Genomic DNA, 21,399 nt, shown 5'->3' on the forward strand with positions numbered 1-21,399 from the left:
ATTGAGTGACTGTTTAATGTTCTACAAGAGTGCATGTAAACAGGTTTCTAAATTCTGTAGAAAGACGAAGAAACTAAGAGTAATACGTAATCCACTGGACAACATTTTAACAACATTTTTTTAAGTAAAGCACAACAGGTCACATAAATAAATGTACCAAGTTCATTACACATTCATCAGAGTCTCTTCTGAAACTCACGCATGAAATCTGATGTCATTTGGGAAAATGTCCCTTCTGTTTATTGTCTGATTCAGTGCCTTCACAGATACCAACTTTTTCCTGGTTTGAATAGTCAAATTATCCTGACCTTTAGCATGTGAGCAGCCACCCTGTGCTGCGCCATTACAGCACATGACTGACTCCGCTCATCAGCACACTGAGTAAACTTTCAACAACCAGGAAAGGCTTTTATTGGAACTACTGAAACTCCTTGGTAATGAGACATAAAGGCCATAGATAAAGAAATCTATTCCCATTAAATAAGTATTAAAGAAAATACAGACGTTAATCTGAATCTGCAAACTTGTGAGGAGAGTAAATGTGGTTCATCTAAGGTGTAATGCAGTAATAGAAACACCATCAGCATGTATTCTTCTATTTGTTTGGTGGAGATCTTTATCTTAAATTACTGGGGGGAAAACAGCTGCTGCTTATGCTAATGCGTTTGTTTTTGGTAATACAGGTGTTAGCTGTTATAATAGCAGTTGTCATTCATGAAAGGATGATGTAATACATAAACATCTGATCCCGATGTTCATGATGAAACTGCAAACAGGCTCCCTTATTTTTTTCAGTCTTGTTTTTATATGTTTGAGCCCTATTTTGGTTTATGACAGCATATTGTTGACATGCAGTTGTGTGTACAGCAGAAACGTTAAGTCACTGAGCTTGTTATCGTGAGCTGTGCATTTGAAAGAAAAGTTTTAGTTTCCATAACCAGCAGAAATTATTATGTGAACTGTGTTTTACATATGTAATAAAATCTCTCTTTTTACAGGTTATTAGAAAATCATTACCAAAAATTTTAAAATTCTTAAAAAAATATAATGAGTCTACTTTCCTAACATGCATTAAAACCCATATAAATCACATTACAGCACATAGTTCCACTCAAAAGTTTGGGGTCAGCTAAAATTTCAATCATAGGGGGGTTCATTTCATTATCGTTTTTTTTTTTTTTTTAATAATACTTTTTCAGAACTCATTCTATAAATTGTTTGCTGAATTACAAAGTGATAGGGAGCTTTTGTAGCTCACTTTTTCTTGGGTGGACATGTGTGTGTTTCAGGGAAATGATTGGTCAGAGGCTAACCGATACTGAGAAGGTCACGCTCTCTCTGTATGCTTAGGGTGTCAGACAACAGCACTGTTATGTTTTCTCTCTCTTCATATTTGTTCTTGATGCAGTTATTCCGGTTCTCAGAAGAGCTCTGGGATTGTTTTCCAGACACTAAATCCTGACTGTCGTTAAAAGTCTGAATGAATGAAACCAGGGAGTAACAAAATAATTACCTGAGGGTTATTTTTCACCATGGTTAAGTTTCTGATTCACAACAAAGCTTTAGAAGTAGCCTGAGGTCAAAGGATTTTTTTTTTTTTTGCCCCGTAATGTTAATCACTTAATGCAAAGTAGCATTTACAGTTAGCCAGTAACTTTTTTATGCTCTTTTTTTTTCATTCATTCATATGCAGTGAATTAGAAGGTCAAGTGCCTCGTTTTGGTGTCTTCTTCATTATTACTTTGTACAGTCACAGTTTAATCACACACATCAAGTCAAGTCAAGAGGCTTTATTGTCATTCCAACCATGTGCAGCCGTACAATACACAGTGAAACGAGACAACGTTCCTACACGACCATGGTGCTACATATAACATATAAAAGACAATCAACACAGGAGTAGATTAAGTGCAAGTGTGCCAAAATTGCAACAAAACAGAAAAAAAGAAAACAAAGGCAGTGTAACATCAGACAGAACAGAACGATACAGACACAAGATAGTGCTATAGAAATGTGCAACAACGACAGTGGTTTGTACAAAAGACTGAGCATTTTGCAAAAGTAACTTGATGTATGAAGTGTGATGTGTTTGTGGATAAGATTGTGCAGATAAGTGCTTGGTAGGGACGTGTATGAAGGGATGTGTGAGTCCACCCACGTGATGGTGAAATCAGTTCCTGGGAGAAAACAGGTGAAATGTTTTACATAGTTCTTGGAATTTAAGAGAGAACTACCTTTGCCCATCCCCCACAAACCACAGCCACACCTTGCCTCCATCACATCACTGCTCTCTTGCTCTGCCTCAAGCTCCCCTCCTCCACTGTATGTTCACATGTGTGTATTTGTTCTGTGTGTATGTGAAGACAGCCTCTCGCTGACATCAACACCAGAGGACTCCTCCTTGTTCTCTCGAGGTATAAAGATATCTTGTTTCTGTAGCAGCATCCTAAAGCTACGCCACACCCTCATACAGCTGCTCACACTTCAACAAACACCTGACAGTAAAGCAGAATCCTTTTCACCAAAGACTCACCCGAGGGACTCAGTTTGTTGGACACTGTGGACTCGCTTTTTGGATTTTGTTCTGTCACCACACACGAGAGCGAACATGTCGATGGGTATGGAGATCGTGGGCATTGCCTTTGGAGTCATTGGTTTTCTTATAGCCATCTTATCATGTGCCCTACCAATGTGGAGGGTGACTGCCTTCATCGGCGCTAACATCGTCACTGCTCAGATCATCCAGGAGGGTTTGTGGATGAGCTGTGTTGTCCAGAGCACAGGTCAGATGCAGTGCAAGGTCTACGACTCGCTGCTGGCCTTGTCTCAGGAACTGCAGGCGTCCAGAGCAATGATGGTTGTTGCCATTATACTCGGAGTGCTGGGCGTCATGATCTCCATAGTCGGCGCCAAGTGCACCAACTGCATTGAAGAGGAAGGAAGCAAAGCCAAAGTGATGATCATCGCTGGAGTCTTCTTCATCCTCAGTGGCCTCTTGGTTCTCATCCCTGTTTCTTGGACTGCCAATGTTATCATCATGAATTTCTACAACCCTACTCTGCTCAGTTCTCAGAAGATGGAGCTAGGGGCGTCACTCTACATAGGCTGGGCATCAGCCGGACTGTTTCTGATCGGAGGGGCGATGTTGTGCACTAGCTGCCCACCAAAAGAAAAGAAATATCTGCCACCCAGGATGGGGTACTCGGCCCCACGCAGCATTAGTGCAGGTGGAGGATATGACAAGAAAGACTACGTCTGAATTAATGCTGAAGGATGAAAGGAAAATTATTTTTGTGTGTGAGTTTTTGTCTGTATGCATGTTACTTTTTTTTACCGGAAACCACAGCGTGAATCCGACTGAAAGACTCCGAGATGAAGATGCTGTAGAAATATTAATCTTTTGCTTTGCTTTTAGCTGATATGTTTATTCACATCCTTTTGTTTTGCTTAAAAAAATAGACTTAGATTTTTCAGTGCTTGAACATGGGAGCTTAAACAAATAACTTATTTCTTTTAAGATTTTTAACTGGGAAAATATTTCTACTAAATTCTTGGCATTATGTGAACTTGAAAACACCTGTGTGTCGTCCTCTTATTAGCTCTTGGCTGGTTGCGTGGTGTTGTGTTTCACTGAAACCTGCTGTTAAAATGTGATCTGTCATTTCACTGACAATGACCAGGAAGAGTCAGCTCTCATTTTACATGCATTTGGTTGGTGTGATTGTTCAGTGTGTTCGTGTGTGCGTGTGTTTTGCATGACCTGTAATATTTGCTTAAGAGAGTTTCTGCTGAGACTGAAACTACAGATAGATCCAATACTGCCCCAGGTGAAACTTTGTCTTCCTTTTCACAGTTTCACTGTGTGTGCAAATAGAAAATAGTTTTTCATGTAAGGATAACTTTATTTCAAATGTCTGTATATTCATGTGTTTAAAATTTATTTCAAAATGTTCAAATATTCAAATATGTTCTACACTATGCTCCTTTCTTTTATTATTTTTTTTTTATTTTCTGGAAGTTGACAATGAGCGTTAGTCACAAATTTTTCTCAATGATTTTTTTAAAGTTTTTGAATAGATTATAACCCATGTTTGGTCCATTTTTTGTTAAGCATATAACCAAGGACCTCTTTAGTGTATATTTATGTGTGCGTGATGCTCCAAGGATCCCATGTCTAGACCCTTTTAAAAAGTATGTAACCAAGATCCTCTTTAAAGTATATTTATGTTTGTAACACCACAGCAGTTTGCAAAGTACATATGTGTTTGTATTTCACAGATACTGGTTGGTTTTCTTTGTGTATTTGCTTGGTTGGTTTGTACAGTTCGTGTGTGTGTGTGTGTGTGTGTGTGTGTGTGTGTGTGTGTGTGTGTGTGTGTGTGTGTGTGTGTGTGTGTGTTTAAAATAAGTTGATCATTTCTTCATTTCTTAAGTGAGTGAAACTGTTCAAATATGTGTCTATGCTTAATTTGCTGTTCTATATTGCCATTGTAAATTCAAATATGTTGAAAATTAACAAAATAATAGTAATACTACTGCTAATAATAATAGTTTTAATAAAATTCTTCTTAGCTAAAGCAACAACCTTGACTCCTTTTTTTAAAATATATATATATATATATATATAAAAAATTCCCCACTCGCCCCTGTGGGCGGTCAATCCTTCAAGCTCAGGTCCTCTACCAGAGGCCTGGGAGCTTGAGGGTCCTGCGCAGTATCTTAGCTGTTCCTAGGACTGCGCTCTTCTGGACAGAGATCTCCGTTGTTGTTCCTGGGATCTGCTGGAGCCACTTGCCTAGCTTGGGAGTCACCGCACCTAGTGCTCCCATTACCACTGGGACCACCGTCACCTTCACCCTCCACATTTTCTTGAGCTCTTCTCTGAGCCCTTGGTATTTCTCGAGTTTCTCGTGTTCCTTCTTCCTGATGTTGCTGTCATTCGGAACCACTACATCGATCACTACGGCCGTCTTCTTCTGTTTGTCTACCACCACTATGTCCGGTTGGTAAGCCACTACCATTTTTTCCATCTGTCTTAGCTCGGTCATTCTCCATCACCCTTGGGGGCATCTCCCATTTTGACCTTGGGACTTCCAGGTTATACTCGGCACAGATGTTCCTGTACACTATGCCGGCCACTTGGTTATGGCGTTCCATGTATGCCTTACCTGCTAGCATCTAGCACCCTGCTGTTATGTGCTGCATTGTCTCTGGAGCATCTTTACACAGCCTGCACCTGGGGTCTTGCCTGGTGTGATAGACCCCAGCCTCATTGGATCTTGTGCTTAGTACTTATTCTTGTGCTGCCATGATTAGTGCTTCCGTGCTGTCTTTCAGTCCAGCTTTGTCCAGCCACTGGTAGGATTTCTGGATATCAGCCACCTCCTCTATCTGCCGGTGGTACATACCGTTCCGGGGCCTGTCCTTCCATGATGGTTCCTCACCTTCCTCCACTTTCTTGGGTTTCTGCTGCCTGAGGTATTCACTGAGCACTCGGTCAGTTGGGGCCATCTTCCCAATGTATTCTTGGATGTTCATTGTCTCATCCTGGACTGTGGTGCTGACACTCACCAGTCCCCGGCCCCCTTCTTTCCGCTTAGCGTACAGCCTCAGGGTGCTGGACTTGGGGTGAAACCCTCCATGCATGGTAAGGAGCTTTCTTGTCTTGATGTCAGTGGCTTCTATCTCCTCCTTTGGCCAGCCTATTACCCCAGCAGGGTACCTGATCACGGGCAGGGCGTAGGTGTTGATAGCCCGGATCTTGTTCTTACCGTTCAGCTGACTCCTCAGGACTTGCCTGACCCTCTGCAGGTACTTGGTGGTTGCAACTTTCCTAGCGGCCTCTTCATGGTTCCCATTCACCTGTGGGATCCCCAGGTACTTGTAACTGTCCTCTATGTCTGCAATGTTGCCTTCTGGTAGTTTGATCCCCTCCGTTCTGACTACCTTCCCTCTCTTTGTTACCATCCGACTACACTTCTCCAGCCCGAACGACATTCCGATGTCATTGCTGTATATCCTGGTGGTGTGGATCAGTGAATCGATGTCTCGTTCACTCTTGGCATACAGCTTCATGTCATCCATGTACAGGAGGTGGCTGACAACTGCTCCATTCCGTAGTCGGTATCCGTAGCCAGTCTTGTCAATTATCTCACTGAGGGGGTTCAGGCCTATGCAGAACAGCAGTGGGGACAGAGCATCTCCTTGGTAGATCCCGCACTTGATGGTGACTTGTGCTATAGGCTTGAGGTTGGCCTCCAGTGTTGTCCGCCACATCCCCATTGAGTTCCTGATGAAGGCTCTCAGAGTCCTGTTGATCTTATATAGTTCTAGGCATTCCAGGATCCAGGTGTGGGGCATTGAGTCATAGGCCTCCATGTAATCAATCCAGGCAGTGCACAGGTTGGTCAGTCTGGTCCTGCAGTCTCGGCTGACTGCTTGGTAGCTTGGTGCCAGTAGCTGGTGTTTTGCGCCTCTGGTATTCTTGCCCATCCCTTTCTGTGCTCCGCTCAAGTTCAAGTTCAAGTTCAAATTTTATTTGCCACATGCAGTGGCAGGTTGCCCTGCAGTGGAATGAACCCACCCCCCGACCTTACACACACAACACAGACATCACATGGGGATACAAGTCAGAGAACGGCTGCATTACAGAAAAACCACTGAAATGTACACTACAATGGGAAAGTACAAGAGGAAAAAAAGAGACCTCTACTCATGCTGGGCTATAGGAGGACAGCATGAGAACAGGAAACAAAAAAAACTCCTCTGCACAGAAAGCACATAAATGTCCACAGTACAACATTATAGAGCACGTGACCAGCAACAGGGTTGGGTAGGGGATGAGGAGTAATCCCAGGCAACACAGCAGCCATCCTGCCACTGCGCCATCTCTCCAGCGCGGGCCCAGACCCACCTCGTGTTCCCAGGAGGCAACAAGCATCGAAGGCGTTGGAAGGGGAAGGGGGATGAGTGAGTGCTCATCAGTGTAAGTGTATGTGTGTGTGTGTCCAGAGTTCAGCTGAGACAGTGTCCTTCACCCTACCACCAAGTAAACAGTCTTCCAGCCAACCCAGGTGGCCTTGCATAGAGTGGGAAAAACAGTCAAAAACACAGTCGTTATCAGGGTGTTGTTGTTCGGCTCCAGCCTTGAGCCCACAGCTGGCGCCGAAGGGATAGCCGCAATAAAATGGTGATTTTTCTTTTGTGCGAACAACTCATGAGAATTTCAAAGCTGTTCTTAACACTCCGACACTGGTCTCTCAATCTCCCGTTGGAGAGCCGCGAGCTTCTCCATGATGTTATCAAACTTGCGCTCCGTGGTGTTGTCATTCTTGTGCTCAGAGAGCTGATTCTGAGAACTCACGACTGCAGTGAGCTGCTCCACGATGTAATCCAACTTTCGCTCAGAGGTGTTATTCTGAGTGGACTTCTCCTTGATGTAATCCAATGTACGCTCAGAGGTCTTATTCTGAGTATTCACGGCAGCCGTAAGCTTCTCCAAGATCTTAACCATGCTGTACTCAGTGAGCCCATTCTGAGAAGTCGTGCCTCGCCCCATCGTTTCAATCCCAGCGGGCAGCCTTTGGGGGATTTGAACAGCCGGTTCCGCTTTCTTAATTCTCCGATAAGCCAGGGCCAAGCCAGCTCCGATCAGCAAGAACCCTGTTATCATGGTTCTGAATAGGTAGATATCTTTAGCGTCCTCGATCGACAGTCCCGCCAGGCACACGATCCTCCATTTCTGCCACCTGTCCATCGTGTATCCGGCAGGGAAAGTCCCTCCAGGGCACTCGGGCTCTCCCAAGCCCAGACGTCTCGTTGAGAAGAAGGTGTCAATAGCATTCAGGGACCAGTTTATCAAATCCATAATTCTCTTTTAGGTTTTAGAGAACAGACTGTGAGAGAGTGTTCCAGGGAAAGTAATACACACGAGACAAGACAAGGACACAAGAGGCTAAGCAGGGAAGATAAGGGGAAGGAGGAGAGGAGAAAAGTGCAACTGCCTGTGCCGAGAGCCAAACGAGAAAAAAGAAAAAACTCTCATGTATTGACCCATGTGCCTGTTTATCTTAGCCACTATGATGCCTGACAGGAGCTTCCACGTGGTGCTGAGGTGGGTTATTGGTCGGTAGTTGGAGGGGACCGGTCCCTTCTGTGGGTCCTTGAGGATCACGACTGTCCGGCCTTCGGTTAGCCACTCCGGGTGTCTCTCGTCAACTAGCAGCTGGTTCATTTGTGCTGCCAGGCGCTCGTGGATACATATATATATATGTATATACATATGTAGATAGATAGATAGATAGATAGATAGATAGATAGATAGATAGATAGATAGATAGATAGATAGATAGATAGATAGATAGATAGATAGATAGATAGATATCACAAAGCAAGTGTCACCAAAGCACACGATGGCTGAAGATCAGGTTTGGCTTCCATTCGGTTACTTTGTTTAGCTAGCAGCTGTGTTGGATCTCTCTTTTGGTTTATTGGGAGACCTTTGTAACACTTGGGTGTGGCAGGGTGCAGAGAGGAACAGAAAGAGAGAATAAAACACAGGCACCTGGCCTGTGACCTTTACACAGTAGGATATTGGCGCTAAGCCTGGTTTTAACTTTTATTTATTTAAAGTAGAACACTGTGATTAGCAGTGGCTGTTCACTCTGTGTAGCTTGAAAGAATACACAAAATAAAGTTTTTTACTGAATGTGTCAGTGCAATCAGTGCAATTTCAGCGTTTCTTTGCATTTTAATTTCACATATTGTTTTTCTTTCGTTCAGCGTCAGTAAATGCTGGAGGGTCATTTTTGAGCATCACATCTTTGAATCACTAAGTCGTGTTTCATAGTTTTTACACATTCTACATCTGAAATAAAAGGAACAAACGTACTTTAACAGTTAACAGTTGTCAAGTTTTTACTCACAAGCCACACACATGTTCTTTATACTGGTCCATTAATCTTAAAGTATATGAGCTGGGTCAATAAATGGATTTTTCAGAAGAAAAAAGAAGGAGAAAAGAGGAGAAAAAATATCTGCAACAATTTTGCTAATAAGTGGTAATCTTTTTTTTTTTAAACAAGATAATAAATCAACATTCCAATTTCAGTATCAAAATCCAGGCTTAAAAAAGAAAACATCTGACTGTGATTAAAACCAGTTTACCTTATATTTTCAGCTCTTATGAATGAATGCTTATTCTTATTGACTGCTTTACACAGACTACAATCCCTTGTGTCAGAGAATTGTCGTTTTTTTTTCCAAAGATGTTTCACTAATTATCTGATAACAATTAATGTAAGAATGTCATTTATTAGGCAAGTAGAAGCATCTCATCAGAATTAGTGCATGCTAATCATGTGAAATCTCTTTCATTTACTCTATATTAGGCTTAAAGTTCGGCAATATTTGTGGTCTGGATGTTTGCCCCCTTCATCTATCTACATGGCACAGAACCCCATGTTGGCGCTCAAAATTCAACAATGCAGAAGTGTTCTCAAACCACTCTGACACAACTTTGTAAGAACAGAGGTCTGCTGCGCTTCAATTTTGTTAGATCTAATCGCTAAATTGAATCTGACAGGTTGTCACTTTTTAGACCGTTTTAAATGCAATCTGTGGACTATAATGTGGCTTATGTGATTTATATATGGATTCTGTAAATAATTTAAGTAACACCCCATTCATAGTTTCTTTTTCTAATTTTGGTGAATGAAATCATGCTATTTTATTTGTTGGTTAACTAGCACAAATTGGCAGGTGTTAGTGTCTGTGGAAAGCAGTCCACAGCTTCCACTTCTCATTCAGTCTTTTTTTCACTCAGAGATATCATGGGGCGCTGTGCTGGCTGATGCCTTATGACCATCCTTGCATACACAAATGGTGACTTCAAGCACCAAAAAATCCCACATAGCCTATGATGCTAAATCCAGGCCTTTGCACTTTTTTCTATTCTATCTATTTATCTATTTATCCATCTATTTCCACACGTAAAGAAAGCTTTAAAAACAAGTGGATTGAAAGTTGTTGTTTTTCACATGTAGGTTTGTTTATTTTTTAAGATAATACCTAAACCTATTTTATACACTCTAAAGGTTTAATGTATAAAAAAAAATGAGAAATAAGAAATAGAGAAGTATGACAGGGCAAAAAAACAGAAGAGAGAGAAGATGGAGTCATTCAATATTGTGACAACAAATACAAAGAGGATGTGCCATTGTTTTTTCCGTCACCTAATACCACTGCTTACATAATTGAATGTCAGGTTCCCTTTACAGCAGAGACACATGAAACTGACAAGTAGTTAATTTCTTACAAACAGAACAATAATCATAAGGTCCAACTCAAACAGACTCTAGGAAACACAGGCTCAGGTTATCGCTGATTTCTTTAACCTCTTATTAGATGGAATGTAAAGTTGCATGAAGCAGATAAAGTATAATCTGCATCTATAATTGTGTCCCAGAGATGAAGGCAAGATCTTGACCCAAGTCCCCACCCTTATCAAATGTTCTAGTTGAGCTTTTGCTGTCTATTGAATGTTTTGCTGCTCGAATGAGGGAGACTTTGATCCTAGATGTTGACAGCAATGAGTGATTGTCCGGATGTTATATATTACTGTTCTTTTCCTCTCCAAAGCCATCAAGATAGTTCCCTTATCTGGATTTTAACTTTTATGACTTTGGGAGTTAATAAACCTTTTATATTTGTCGTGCATCCTGTGAATCATTGTAGTAAAAGACTAAAATAGCAACTTATTTCATGGTTTTTTGTTAGTGTTGATTTTTTGTAATCTCTTGTCTTGTTTTCATACCCTTCCACCTTGTATCTTATCTATGTCAAGTTTACATGCATTTGTCTCTGCTTTTAGTCAATCGCTTCCTCTCTTATTTTTGTGCTCACTTGTCTTTTCATATTTCTTGTTTATAGTTTCTCCAGTTTCTCAATACAAACCTGTTCCCGATTCTTCGAAATAGCTCTTAGTATGTCCACCTATCCATTTTCTTACAGGCCAGATAGTTCACTGCACTGCCCTCTTATGATCTCATCTTGTATGTGCTGTCGTCCACCTTGCCTCAGTTTTTGTAAACCTGCACTTTATGTTCTTTGTTTGCTCACGAGTCAGTTTGCCTTTTACTTTTTGGACTTTGAATTTCTTGGACTGCTTCAACAGCTTTTGAGTCAACTCCTATCTGTTTTGTGTCCTGCATTTGGGTTCCTGACAGATTTGTTTGGCGTTAAGTGTAACATTAAGTTCCATAAAAGACATTATAGGTTGCTTCACATCAGCAACGTGTCACAGAATTTCTTAGCAGGTTTGTTTCCCTGCGCTAAAGCCCCATCCTGCAATTTTAACCATTTTAAAGGTTGCTCTGTGACCTAGACAGCACACCTCACTGATGCGTTTGATGAAATTCAGCTTATGGAAACCAGCTAAAAAGTCTGCCAGGAGCTAAATGTTCAACTATTTCTATTTTATTACCTTTTTGTCAATAAAACACTTGCCGAATGTAATATCACAATTTAAGCAGTAAGAGAACTATTGTTTCAACTAATAACTCTTTAGAATATTAGTTCTTTAGGTTTTCTGCTCCGGGATCGGAAAATAGAAAACACATTGTGCCATGTGGGAAGTGAAGTGACATGCTTGTCGAAGATTAAAATCATTCATTTGGTTATCAAAGTAGGGAAGTACTCTTACATTTACTTCCATCACAAGACTGAATGTTTCCATTTCATCGTTTCTGTGACAGCTGAAAAAGTAGAACAAAGAAATGTCACTAGTTATATAACCTTTATGTGTTTATGTGCAGGAACTATGAAGAAAGAAGTTGAGAATAAAGGAAAATGCTTTAACTATTCATTTAGTAATTATTACCCTAAGTTTGCTTGTTTTCCATTTTTTCTGTGTGAAAACACAGTGTCATGACAATAGTGAAAAGATGCACGTCTGCCACTTCCCTTTTCTTCTCTCCCTCAGGGTGCACCACATGCTCTCCCAGGGCCTCGCTCTCACACCATCACTATGGCGACAGCTGGCGGCGGCATGCTTTATCCCACAAGACACAGCTCCCATAGCAATCAATGTTTATAGATGCAGCCAGGCTCTAAGAGCTCTCGTGGTTTGTTTTTGTGTTCCTGAACATGATGTAGACGCATAAAGACAAAACCTAACTTCACTAATGAAAAACTAAACCAGATTGAGAAAGAAGGACACGACAAAGACAATATGACACAAATCAAAGACTCAAACCTAAGATCTAATAACTTTCAGAACTAAAAAACCCACAAACTGCTTTTTTGGCTCTGGCGAAAACATCCTTACGATCCATTTCATTGACTATCACAACAATATAAAGTCACACATGATGTTGGAGCAGTCTGCTGAGAGACATGTCCACAAACAAGAAAGTCACCTCTTTGATCTCTAGAGATTTACTTGTCTTCAGTAAATGTTCCTCCTAAGACAATGTAACTCAACAATAAAGGATTTGCACTCACAGATTGGATTTTAAGCAATTCTTCAAGAAAATCATTAAGTTGGCGATGAGCCACTGTAGCCCAAAGTATGAACTCTGGCGTCACCTAGTGGCTTAACGACGCAATGTGTGTTTGCATTGTTGCATTGGTGGTTTGCTTTTCTGTAATTTAATGTTTTTTCAATTTTATTTCTGGTCAACCTGTTGTGGTGAAGAGAGAGTTGAGTGTAAAAGCGAAGCTCTCAATTTACCAGTCGATCTACGTCCTTACCCTCTCCTATGGTCAATAGCTGTGGAGAGTGACTGAAAGAACGAGACTGCGGATACAAGTGGCAGAAATGGGCTTCCTCCGAAGTGTGGCTGGCATCTCCCTTAGAGATAGGATGAGAAGCTTAGCCGTCCGGGAGGGGCTCAGAGTAGAGATGCTGCTCCTCTACATCGAAAGGAGCCAGTTGAGGTGGTTCGGGCATCTGACAAGGATGCCCCCTGGCGCCTCGTGGGTGAGGTGTTCCGGACATGTCCCACCAGGAGGAGGCCCCGGGGCAGACCCAGGACACACTAGAGGAGATGGCTGGGGAGAGGGAGGTCTGGGCTTCTCTGCTTAGGCTGCTGCCCCCGCGACCTGGCCCCAGACAAGTGGAAGAGGATGGATGGATGGATTTTCCATTTAATTCTGAAATATAATGTTTGTTCCAGAAACTTTCCAACGTTCTGTTTTACAAAAACAAATCTGGAAAAAAAAAGTAAAGCCCATTATTCTTGTATTTAGATTATTTTATCGGATTCCTGAACGTGAAAAAATATTTTAGGACACTTGGTTATTTTCTGACTTCTCAGAAGTCAGAAGTTCAATGGGCTGAAATTTGTGAAAAGAAAAAAGTGAAATCGGTTTATTTACCAGATAAATAACAATATAATTTTTGATTTTCAGATGGTTTAGTAAATTTGTTAAGCATTGTATATACATACAGTCACCTGTAGGTATATATGTACCTACTTTTCGACCTGGGTCGAAACAGACCCCCCGAAAATACTGTACATGGTAGAATGTGAAAAGTAACTAAATAGCGCTTCTCATGCTGGTAGCCTGATAGTCTAATTTCAGGGGAAAGAACCGCCCCTCTGCGTCATTACGCACAGCACAGCCAGGCCCTCTCCCTGTAGTTTCAACCTCCGGCCGCTCTGTGCATGCCCGCTCATCAGCTGTCACTGTGGCCGTGTGGAGACGCACATGCTGTTTTTCGACTACCTGGTAACGGAGCATATGCTGCCATGAGTGCTTTGTGTCGCCTGCTTCAGAGAGGACTGCTGAGCGGCCGGCCTCTGTGTCGTTTATTCCCCGGACAGCAGGATGTTAGCGGGGTGGCTCCCGCGGTCCGGTCAGCCAGCTCATCCAGGTATCCGTGCTAGCTTTCCCGGCTAACAGATGCCCTCTGCCTGTCACGTCTGTGACATGGTTCTGGGTAGATATGACAGTCCGGTGTTTCTGCTATAAAATAAAAACTGTTTAAAACCGTTATATAACCAAAGGAATCTCTGGCCACGTCATACAATTTTTGTCTTTAAACGTTACTTTCACAGTTTTACGTAAATGACATTCAGATGTTAGCTGCATGGATAACGGGCAGCTCAACTATCATCACAACCACAAACAGGATTTTAGATCTGAGCTTTTATTATTTTATATTTTATATTGTCGGGATAAATAAAACAGTCTTTGCTGTTATCTAGTTCGATTATTATATGCTACATACCTTCTGAATTGCCAGCAGTTTAGCAGTCATGCTAAGCCTGATTAAAATAAATGCTAACGTTGTTGTAATAAGCCCTTAATCTTACCTTTGTTTTGTTACTTATTTACATACATACAAATGATTTTACCTTAATTACTTTAATATTATATGAATATTGAGAGGTACTAAGAGGTTTATTATTATTTAAGAAAGGTGTGCCCGGTAAACAGGCAGCTGCCTGCAGATATGGTAAATTTCCATTTCAGATATATTTTCAATATAAAAATAAATAAAAACACATTGAAAACCTCAGCTTAATTAGCTTTAACTGTGTGATATTTTCCTAGCAAGCATGACAAATATTTGCTGTTTCCAGCTCGTCGACTTAAAATGTTTAGTGCCTATCTTTGATTTATGTCGTTGTGAATGGATTATCTCTGGACGATGACTTCCTGTTTAACGAAATAAATGTATTGAAGCTGTCGCCTGGCACTGAGGGGCTTTAAAGTGTGTCGTTTTCATGTTTTATAGACTGAATAAATGAATAATCAAGCAAACAATCACAGGATGAGTCAGTGATGGAATAACTCACAAACACCTTGTCTCATTGTCCAATTAAAACCTGAATGTATTATTTTTCTCACAGTTTTCTGTCAGTGTTTTAATCTATTAACTCTTTGTACATGTTGTCATGTAATTAGTCATCTTCCCCTTATTAACATTGTAATGACAACAATTTAAAGTCACATTGATATCCTATGTTTGCACGTAAGAGTAAATGTATTAAATTTATTTGTACATGTGTGTGGTTGCCTGTGTTGTACCAGTAGGTGACAGGAAAATAATTCCCATCAAATAAATTATTTTAACAGGGCAGTTTGAATGGGATTTAATATTAGAGAAGAAAAATGCCCTGTAAGTGACTTTAAGCATTTCTACTCCCTAAAAGTTGAATAAGAGTTTTATTTGTTGGATTTATTGCAGTTCCTGTCTAAGTAGTAACACAAATCTTAGCACAGCTGGAAGCATAGAGGTTCATTCTAATAAACATGAATGTTTTTTTCTTTCCCAGCCTCCTCAGTCCTGTCAACTTGACCTACGACGTCTTCGATGGGAAGGGAGAGAGCACTCCCCTGGTGTTTCTGCACGGCCTCTTTGGCAGTAAATCTAACTTCCACTCAATAGCGAAGTCCTTGGTGCAGCGCACAGGCAGAAAGGTAATGCAGTGATGAAGACAACAGACCTGTCAGTTTTTACATCAAAAACGTTCCCACTTATGTGTTCACTTTAAGCACCCTGTTAATAGTCTTCATACAAAAGCAGGTATGGGAACGTACAGTTGACAGTGTGTTGTGTGTAATTTGATACAGCTTCCCAGCAGTCTGTGCTGTTGCGAAATTGCCCTGACAGATAATCTCTCATGTGTTTCCTTGATGAAACTCGTGTTCACAACACATTCTTTGTTCGTGCTGGGCCCAAGACAGACACAGCTGACATAAGAGCCGATTCTGCGTGTACGCTCTCTCGCCTCCTCTTCTCCAGTCCAAGTGTCCTAACTGTCCTTTGTCCAGTTAGGTGCTGACAGTAGATGCCCGTAACCACGGCAACAGCCCTCACAACCCCGTGCTGACCTACGAGGCGATGGCGAATGATTTGAACCACCTCCTCGCCCAGCTCCGTATCGACAAGTGCATCCTGATCGGCCACAGCATGGGTGGGAAAACAGCCATGACGACCGCTCTGACGCAGGTCAGCGGTCACAAAATGTCACATGAATTTATCATGATAGTACAATTCCCTCGCTGGATGTCACCTGACCTTTTTCACTGTACATTCCTATGAACTTAATAATCCTCCTGTCCTAGCAATTTCCATTTTCTTACTGGTTTTCCCACAGTGGCATTTTTTACTTCCATTGTCCTGCTTGTTTACCTCAGTCTGTCTGTCTCTGTAGCCTGCTTTAGTGGAGAGGCTGGTGGTCGTTGACATCAGTCCTGCTCAAAGCAGCACACGGACCAACTTCCGGTATTACATCCAAGCAATGCAGGAGATGAAGATCTCCACAGACATCCCTCGTTCCACTGCAAGGCGGATGGCTGAGGATCAACTGCGCAGTTTAGTGAAGGTCAGGATCATCCATTACACTTCTATAATTTAATTTCTTATATTGTTGTTATTAAATGGTATTGCATTTCTATTATTCTGTTAGTATTCAGAGTTGTTTTTTTCTAAGTCTGTGTTATTATTTTATTTCATTTACTAAATGTTTTGTTTGTTTTTCCCACCTAGACTAGTTGTAGGTAATTATCTTCATTGTGAGTGCTTTTTGATATGATACCAGTCAGTATTTTAAATAAATAAACCAATAAAACCAACCTTTTCCCCAAAAACAATTGTTAGTTTGTCAGAAGTGTCATTTATCTGTTTTGTTAAGGGTTTTTGTATAGATATTAAATCTGTAATAGCTGATCTGCTGGACCACTTGAGGTCAGCATTGTTCCATAACAAAGCCACTTACCATTTTAGAGTCTTGGAGAGACACAATAATGGCATTGATTATGATGACATAAGACCAGTATACTGTGTTCTAGTCACAGAGGCAGGCCTAAGTCTTTGTTTGTGTTAATGTTGAGCAAGAAGGCTCCAGAAGGTTTTTAAGAGCTTTTCTTCTTAAGAAAAGTTCCCTGTCACATCTGAGAAGGATGTTAGTGAGGAATGTGAGTAAAGTAAAAGAGGAAAGCTGTTTTCCATAAAACTATAGACTAATAATTTACATCTGTAAAATGTTAATATATTTCAATAAATCTATGTAGATTCACTACATACCAGCCCCTTCGCAAAAAAGGTGTTTATGCAGTTAACAGTTAAGCTCGTTATTCAATAACCTGCTGTTTCCTTCCGCAGGAACATTCAGTGCGTCAGTTCCTTCTCACTAACTTGGTGGAGCAGAACGGACACTACGCCTGGAGAGTCAACTTGGAGGCCATCTCAGCGCACCTTGATGACATCATGAGTTTCCCCAACTTTGACACCGGCTATGAGGGACCTACTCTGTTTTTGGGTGGAGCTAGCTCTGCTTATATCAGGTATAAAACGCAGATTGTGAACTTTTTTGAACAGGTAAAATATTTCCTGAAAAAGGTTCATATTATAACATTTAAAGCTAAAGTATTTAGATTTTATATATTTATGAAAATAGGAAAATATTTAACAAAAAAAATGCAAGTGGACACAAAATCATTCTGGGATGCTTGGACTGACCATTTAGTCAGTTTCTCTGATTACAAAAATGTAAACAATCCAATTAAAAATGATAGAGGTTACCTTGAGCTTATCGTAAATACCTAAACTTTAACAGTTTTGCACTGTGTGTAAAGGTAATGCGACATCTATTATATGCTGGATTAATCGCTCAATGATCACAACAAGAGTCCACAGACTGAATAACAGAATGTTTTTTTCTTTTCTCCTGCTCTGTTGAGTGTTTCTGTTTATTATATCTCCTTTAGTCTTAAGCTGTACATGAGACATAAGAGACGTTGAACTTTCTGCAACAGCAAAGACGTTTGCAGAAATACAACTTCCAGAGAGAAGAGAGCTTTTATAATTTTTTATTGTTTTTTTATCCAGTTTAACTATTAATTCTAATGTTGTAAATGCAGTTTTTAATGTACAGGTGACCATTAAATTTTAATTTAAATAATTAAACTAATTCAGATATTACTTCAAAGTAAGTGCCTGAGAGTGACTGCAGAGTGATGAGACTTAGTATTAAAAGGACTTTGGCTATACTAGCTAACATGCATAATCTGTAACAGGTAAGTGAACTTGAAAGCCACTGGCTGTGAGCACATGTGTGGCTCAAGAAAATACTAATGAACTCAGGTTTAAACAACTGGAATGCAAAATGTTGTCGTAATTATTCAGACAGAAGAAGGCACAGTAATGGATATAAGAGAAATAAAATAACACATGATTATCCCTGAGAGGGTTTGCTTCAGGAAAGGCATCCAGAATGAAAAAAAGAATCTAAATGTGGATCCATCTGCTGTGTGAAGCGAGCAGCAGAAAGACTTTAGCTTAGAAGTAAGCACATCACACCAAAAAATATCCAAATATATTAAGACTGTCCTTTTATATACAGAGGAGAATGGCTAGACTGCTTTGAGCTGATAGTAAGGCAACGGTAACTCAAACAACCAGTTTTTACAACCAAGTTATGCAGAAGAACATCTCGTATTGTTTAACATATCAAACTTTATAGCGGATAGGCTGTAATTCACACAGGCTCACCAAAATTGGGCAACAGATGATTTGAAAAAACGTTGCCTGGTCTGACATTCGGATGGTAGCTCCAGAATTTGGCGTAACAACATGAAAGCATGGATCCATTCTGCCTGGTTGCCGGTGGTGTAATGGTGTGGGGGATTATTTCTTGTACATGTCACAGCCCACCAGAGTATTGTTGCTGTCCACGGTCATCCTTTTATAAGCACAATGTATCCATGTTCTGATGGCTGCTTCCAGCAGGATAATGCATCATGTCACAAAGCTCAGATTATCTGACACAGGTTTCTTGAACATGACAGTGAGTTCACTGTACTATACTTAAAGTTTCAAGCACTTGTTGAGTCTATGCCATGATGAATTATAATATTTCTAAAACCAAAGAGACGTCTGCCCTCTACGAGCAGGACTTAGAAATCCATTGTGACTGATATAAATTCTTATATATATTTATATATGTATTATATATGTAAATATACATGAAATAAAAAGACTGTATAGTGTAAAATAAACATACCATTTAACAATATATAACCCCAAAACACGAACCCAAATACCAGTGATTAACAGGTTTCATTTATATTCCTTTAGCACTTTTTCAGTTGCATATTCATGACTTTTACCACCGCCTGTCTTCCTTATAACACCCTCCTCTTCCTCCTCCTCCTCGTGTTCACTCCTGATCCAGCTCCGACGATTACCCAGAAATCCAGAGGCTGTTCCCCAACGCAGATATCCAGTACATCCCAGATGCCAGCCACTGGATTCACGCAGACAAACCCTTAGATTTCATCAGCTCCATCATCTCCTTCCTTCAATCCTAGCTGCCTCCAGCGTACGGGTCTGAACTTTTTTTATGCTCGACACCGTGAGCATCCGCTCGTCAAAAACTGAGGGTGCCGAATCAGCAGCTTCAGCAGGAGCAAGTGTAACTATTAACGATGCTTGTATTTGCCAACACTGGACCAAACTCACCCTTATACAACAGTCAGATCATACCTTTTAACAATATAGCACTTAGTGTAATGTACTGTAGGTGAACTTTTATTTTGTTTAGCCTCTCTGCCAGACAGGTAGTGTTATTAGATTGGCTGGTTTCTAGATGTGTGTTTGTTTTTTTGTTGATTTTTAGATAATAGAAACAAAAGAATCTCCAGTTTAACATAATGGGGCAGTTTTTGGAGGCGGTATACTAATCCAAAGAAATTCTCATTTGCACAGTGCTTCGTTTGTTTCCAGTGGCTTTAGGCCGAGGACAATCTGGGACCGCTGAAGTGTAGAAAGTCATGACAGCACTGCGATGAAACAAATACTGTAAATCTTAGAAGTGATGAATGTGTTAAGCAAAAAAGGTATCAGGAAGTTCGAGCTTGGCGCAGAGGACGTGGTACAGGATTTATGTGGTCAGTTGGTTTGTCATAGGAATTTATTTTACTGTTGATAATAGTGATATATTCAGCTTTTGGTGCAGAACGCGTCTCTTCGTTTGTGTATCTGCTGTGTGTCGGACACGAGGATTTACAGGTCAGTTGCATTTTGCAAAACTCAAGGTCACGGAGAGCGATGGTTGTGTTTTTTAGGCCAACTCATGCATCTATGAAAGGTGAGCAGAAACCACACATACAGTATTATCGCACTGTTTCCTGAGTGTCTCAGGTTATAACTGGATATACTACTTATTACACACTTATGCTATTGTTTTGTCTGTCTGGGGATAAGCATCGGTAACGTCGTCGTGTCTTTGTATGTGGTCAGTCCAAATAGTGTTTTGATGAAACAATGTTTTACCAGTCTGTATCTCATTTATCTCTACAAATAAGGCGCGTATGGGTATCTCACAAATATATGCTGCAACGAGGTACAACTGTACCTTGTTATGTGATCGTAATAGTAGTGAAACTGCCATTGTGTGAATAAGCAGGGTGTTGTTAATTTGTATACGTGCCTCTTTTATCCAGAGCTCCTTTTACATTTCTGTAAAACTTTATTAAGAAAAAACAACTTTTATTCTTCAATAATAATCTAGTAGAGTTTAGATTGGCAGCTGGGTTGCCAGTTCTGTGTGAATTTTCTCACAAGGAAAAGTTCAAGCACTTAGATGTTTACCAGAGTCAATGTTTTATGTTCTTTTATTGTCATTACGGGCGTCTAAAAAGGTTTAAATGGTCAGAATTAAGTTGAGTGAAACTCTTCTTAAGTAGTTAGTTGTTTTTTTTTTTGTGAAGCTCCAGCTAGTAGAGACTCACCCTTTCTTCCTCTTTTAACCCACAAGACAGATTTTGTCTTGTTGCACAATATTAATAGTTGGTTAGCACTTCCACTTAAATGCAGATCTTGCTAAAGCTTCTGGACTGTTGCAGTGGGATGAGTGGATGACAAAGCAGAGCTCTCCATCAGCAACAGTATAAAAAAATATTGTCAAATTATTCAGTAACATTACGAGTTGTTTGAAGACTGTAACCATCTGTTCAGGATTGTATAGAGTTTCACTTTGAGCATGCCTTCTCTCTCTCATCGTCAGGTGTGACTTTACTGTGCTATATACATCCCTGTTTGTTGAATATGTTACCATTATGATGGCATTCATTCTAGATAATGACATATATGTATATAAATTTTAAATGTGTGGAAGATGCATATATATGTGGAATATATATTGTTGAAAATATATTATACAATAAAATGACCAGAAAAAAAAACAGTTGGTCATTTTTCTTTCTTTTTCATATTGCAAAAAGCAAACATGCTGACAGTGAACAGAAGACTGTAAATGATGGATGTCGCTCAAAGGTTTGTGTCGAGCCTCAAAGCTGAGCCAGTTCACTGTTGCTGTCTTGGCGTTTTCCAACTTGAAAATAACTTCACTGAGAAATCAAGGGGCAGTACATGTTCATACAGCG

General features: G+C 40.4%; 2 protein-coding genes across 2 annotated transcripts; both read left to right on the top strand.

Moving 5' to 3' along the window:
- Positions 1-2,433: 2,433 nt before the first annotated feature.
- Positions 2,434-4,581, top strand: LOC120733667 (claudin-4-like). The gene has a single exon (XM_040031975.1). The coding sequence runs from the start codon at positions 2,609-2,611 to the stop codon at positions 3,257-3,259; it is 651 nt and encodes a 216-aa protein (XP_039887909.1). The 5' UTR covers positions 2,434-2,608; the 3' UTR covers positions 3,260-4,581.
- A 9,036-nt stretch (positions 4,582-13,617) lies between these two features.
- On the top strand, positions 13,618-21,206 carry abhd11 (abhydrolase domain containing 11). The gene is made up of 6 exons (XM_040031976.1): positions 13,618-13,876; positions 15,285-15,429; positions 15,788-15,961; positions 16,167-16,337; positions 17,117-17,298; positions 19,188-21,206. The coding sequence occupies exons 1-6, from the start codon at positions 13,668-13,670 to the stop codon at positions 19,321-19,323; spliced, it is 1,017 nt and encodes a 338-aa protein (XP_039887910.1). The 5' UTR covers positions 13,618-13,667; the 3' UTR covers positions 19,324-21,206.
- Positions 21,207-21,399: the final 193 nt, after the last annotated feature.

The sequence above is a fragment of the Simochromis diagramma genome, unplaced genomic scaffold (genome assembly GCF_900408965.1).
Source record: "Simochromis diagramma unplaced genomic scaffold, fSimDia1.1 OVJJ01000216.1, whole genome shotgun sequence".
NCBI lineage: Eukaryota > Metazoa > Chordata > Actinopteri > Cichliformes > Cichlidae > Simochromis > Simochromis diagramma.

Bases quoted from the DNA above. Each gene is read 5' to 3' on its own strand.
- LOC120733667 (XM_040031975.1), top strand. From the start codon at position 2,609: ATGTCGATGGGTATGGAGATCGTGGGCATTGCCTTTGGAGTCATTGGT.
- abhd11 (XM_040031976.1), top strand. From the start codon at position 13,668: ATGCCCGCTCATCAGCTGTCACTGTGGCCGTGTGGAGACGCACATGCT. The intron at 15,430-15,787 runs GTAATGCAGTGA...TTGTCCAGTTAG, and splicing joins TGCAGCGCACAGGCAGAAAG to GTGCTGACAGTAGATGCCCG. The intron at 16,338-17,116 runs GTCAGGATCATC...TTCCTTCCGCAG, and splicing joins AACTGCGCAGTTTAGTGAAG to GAACATTCAGTGCGTCAGTT.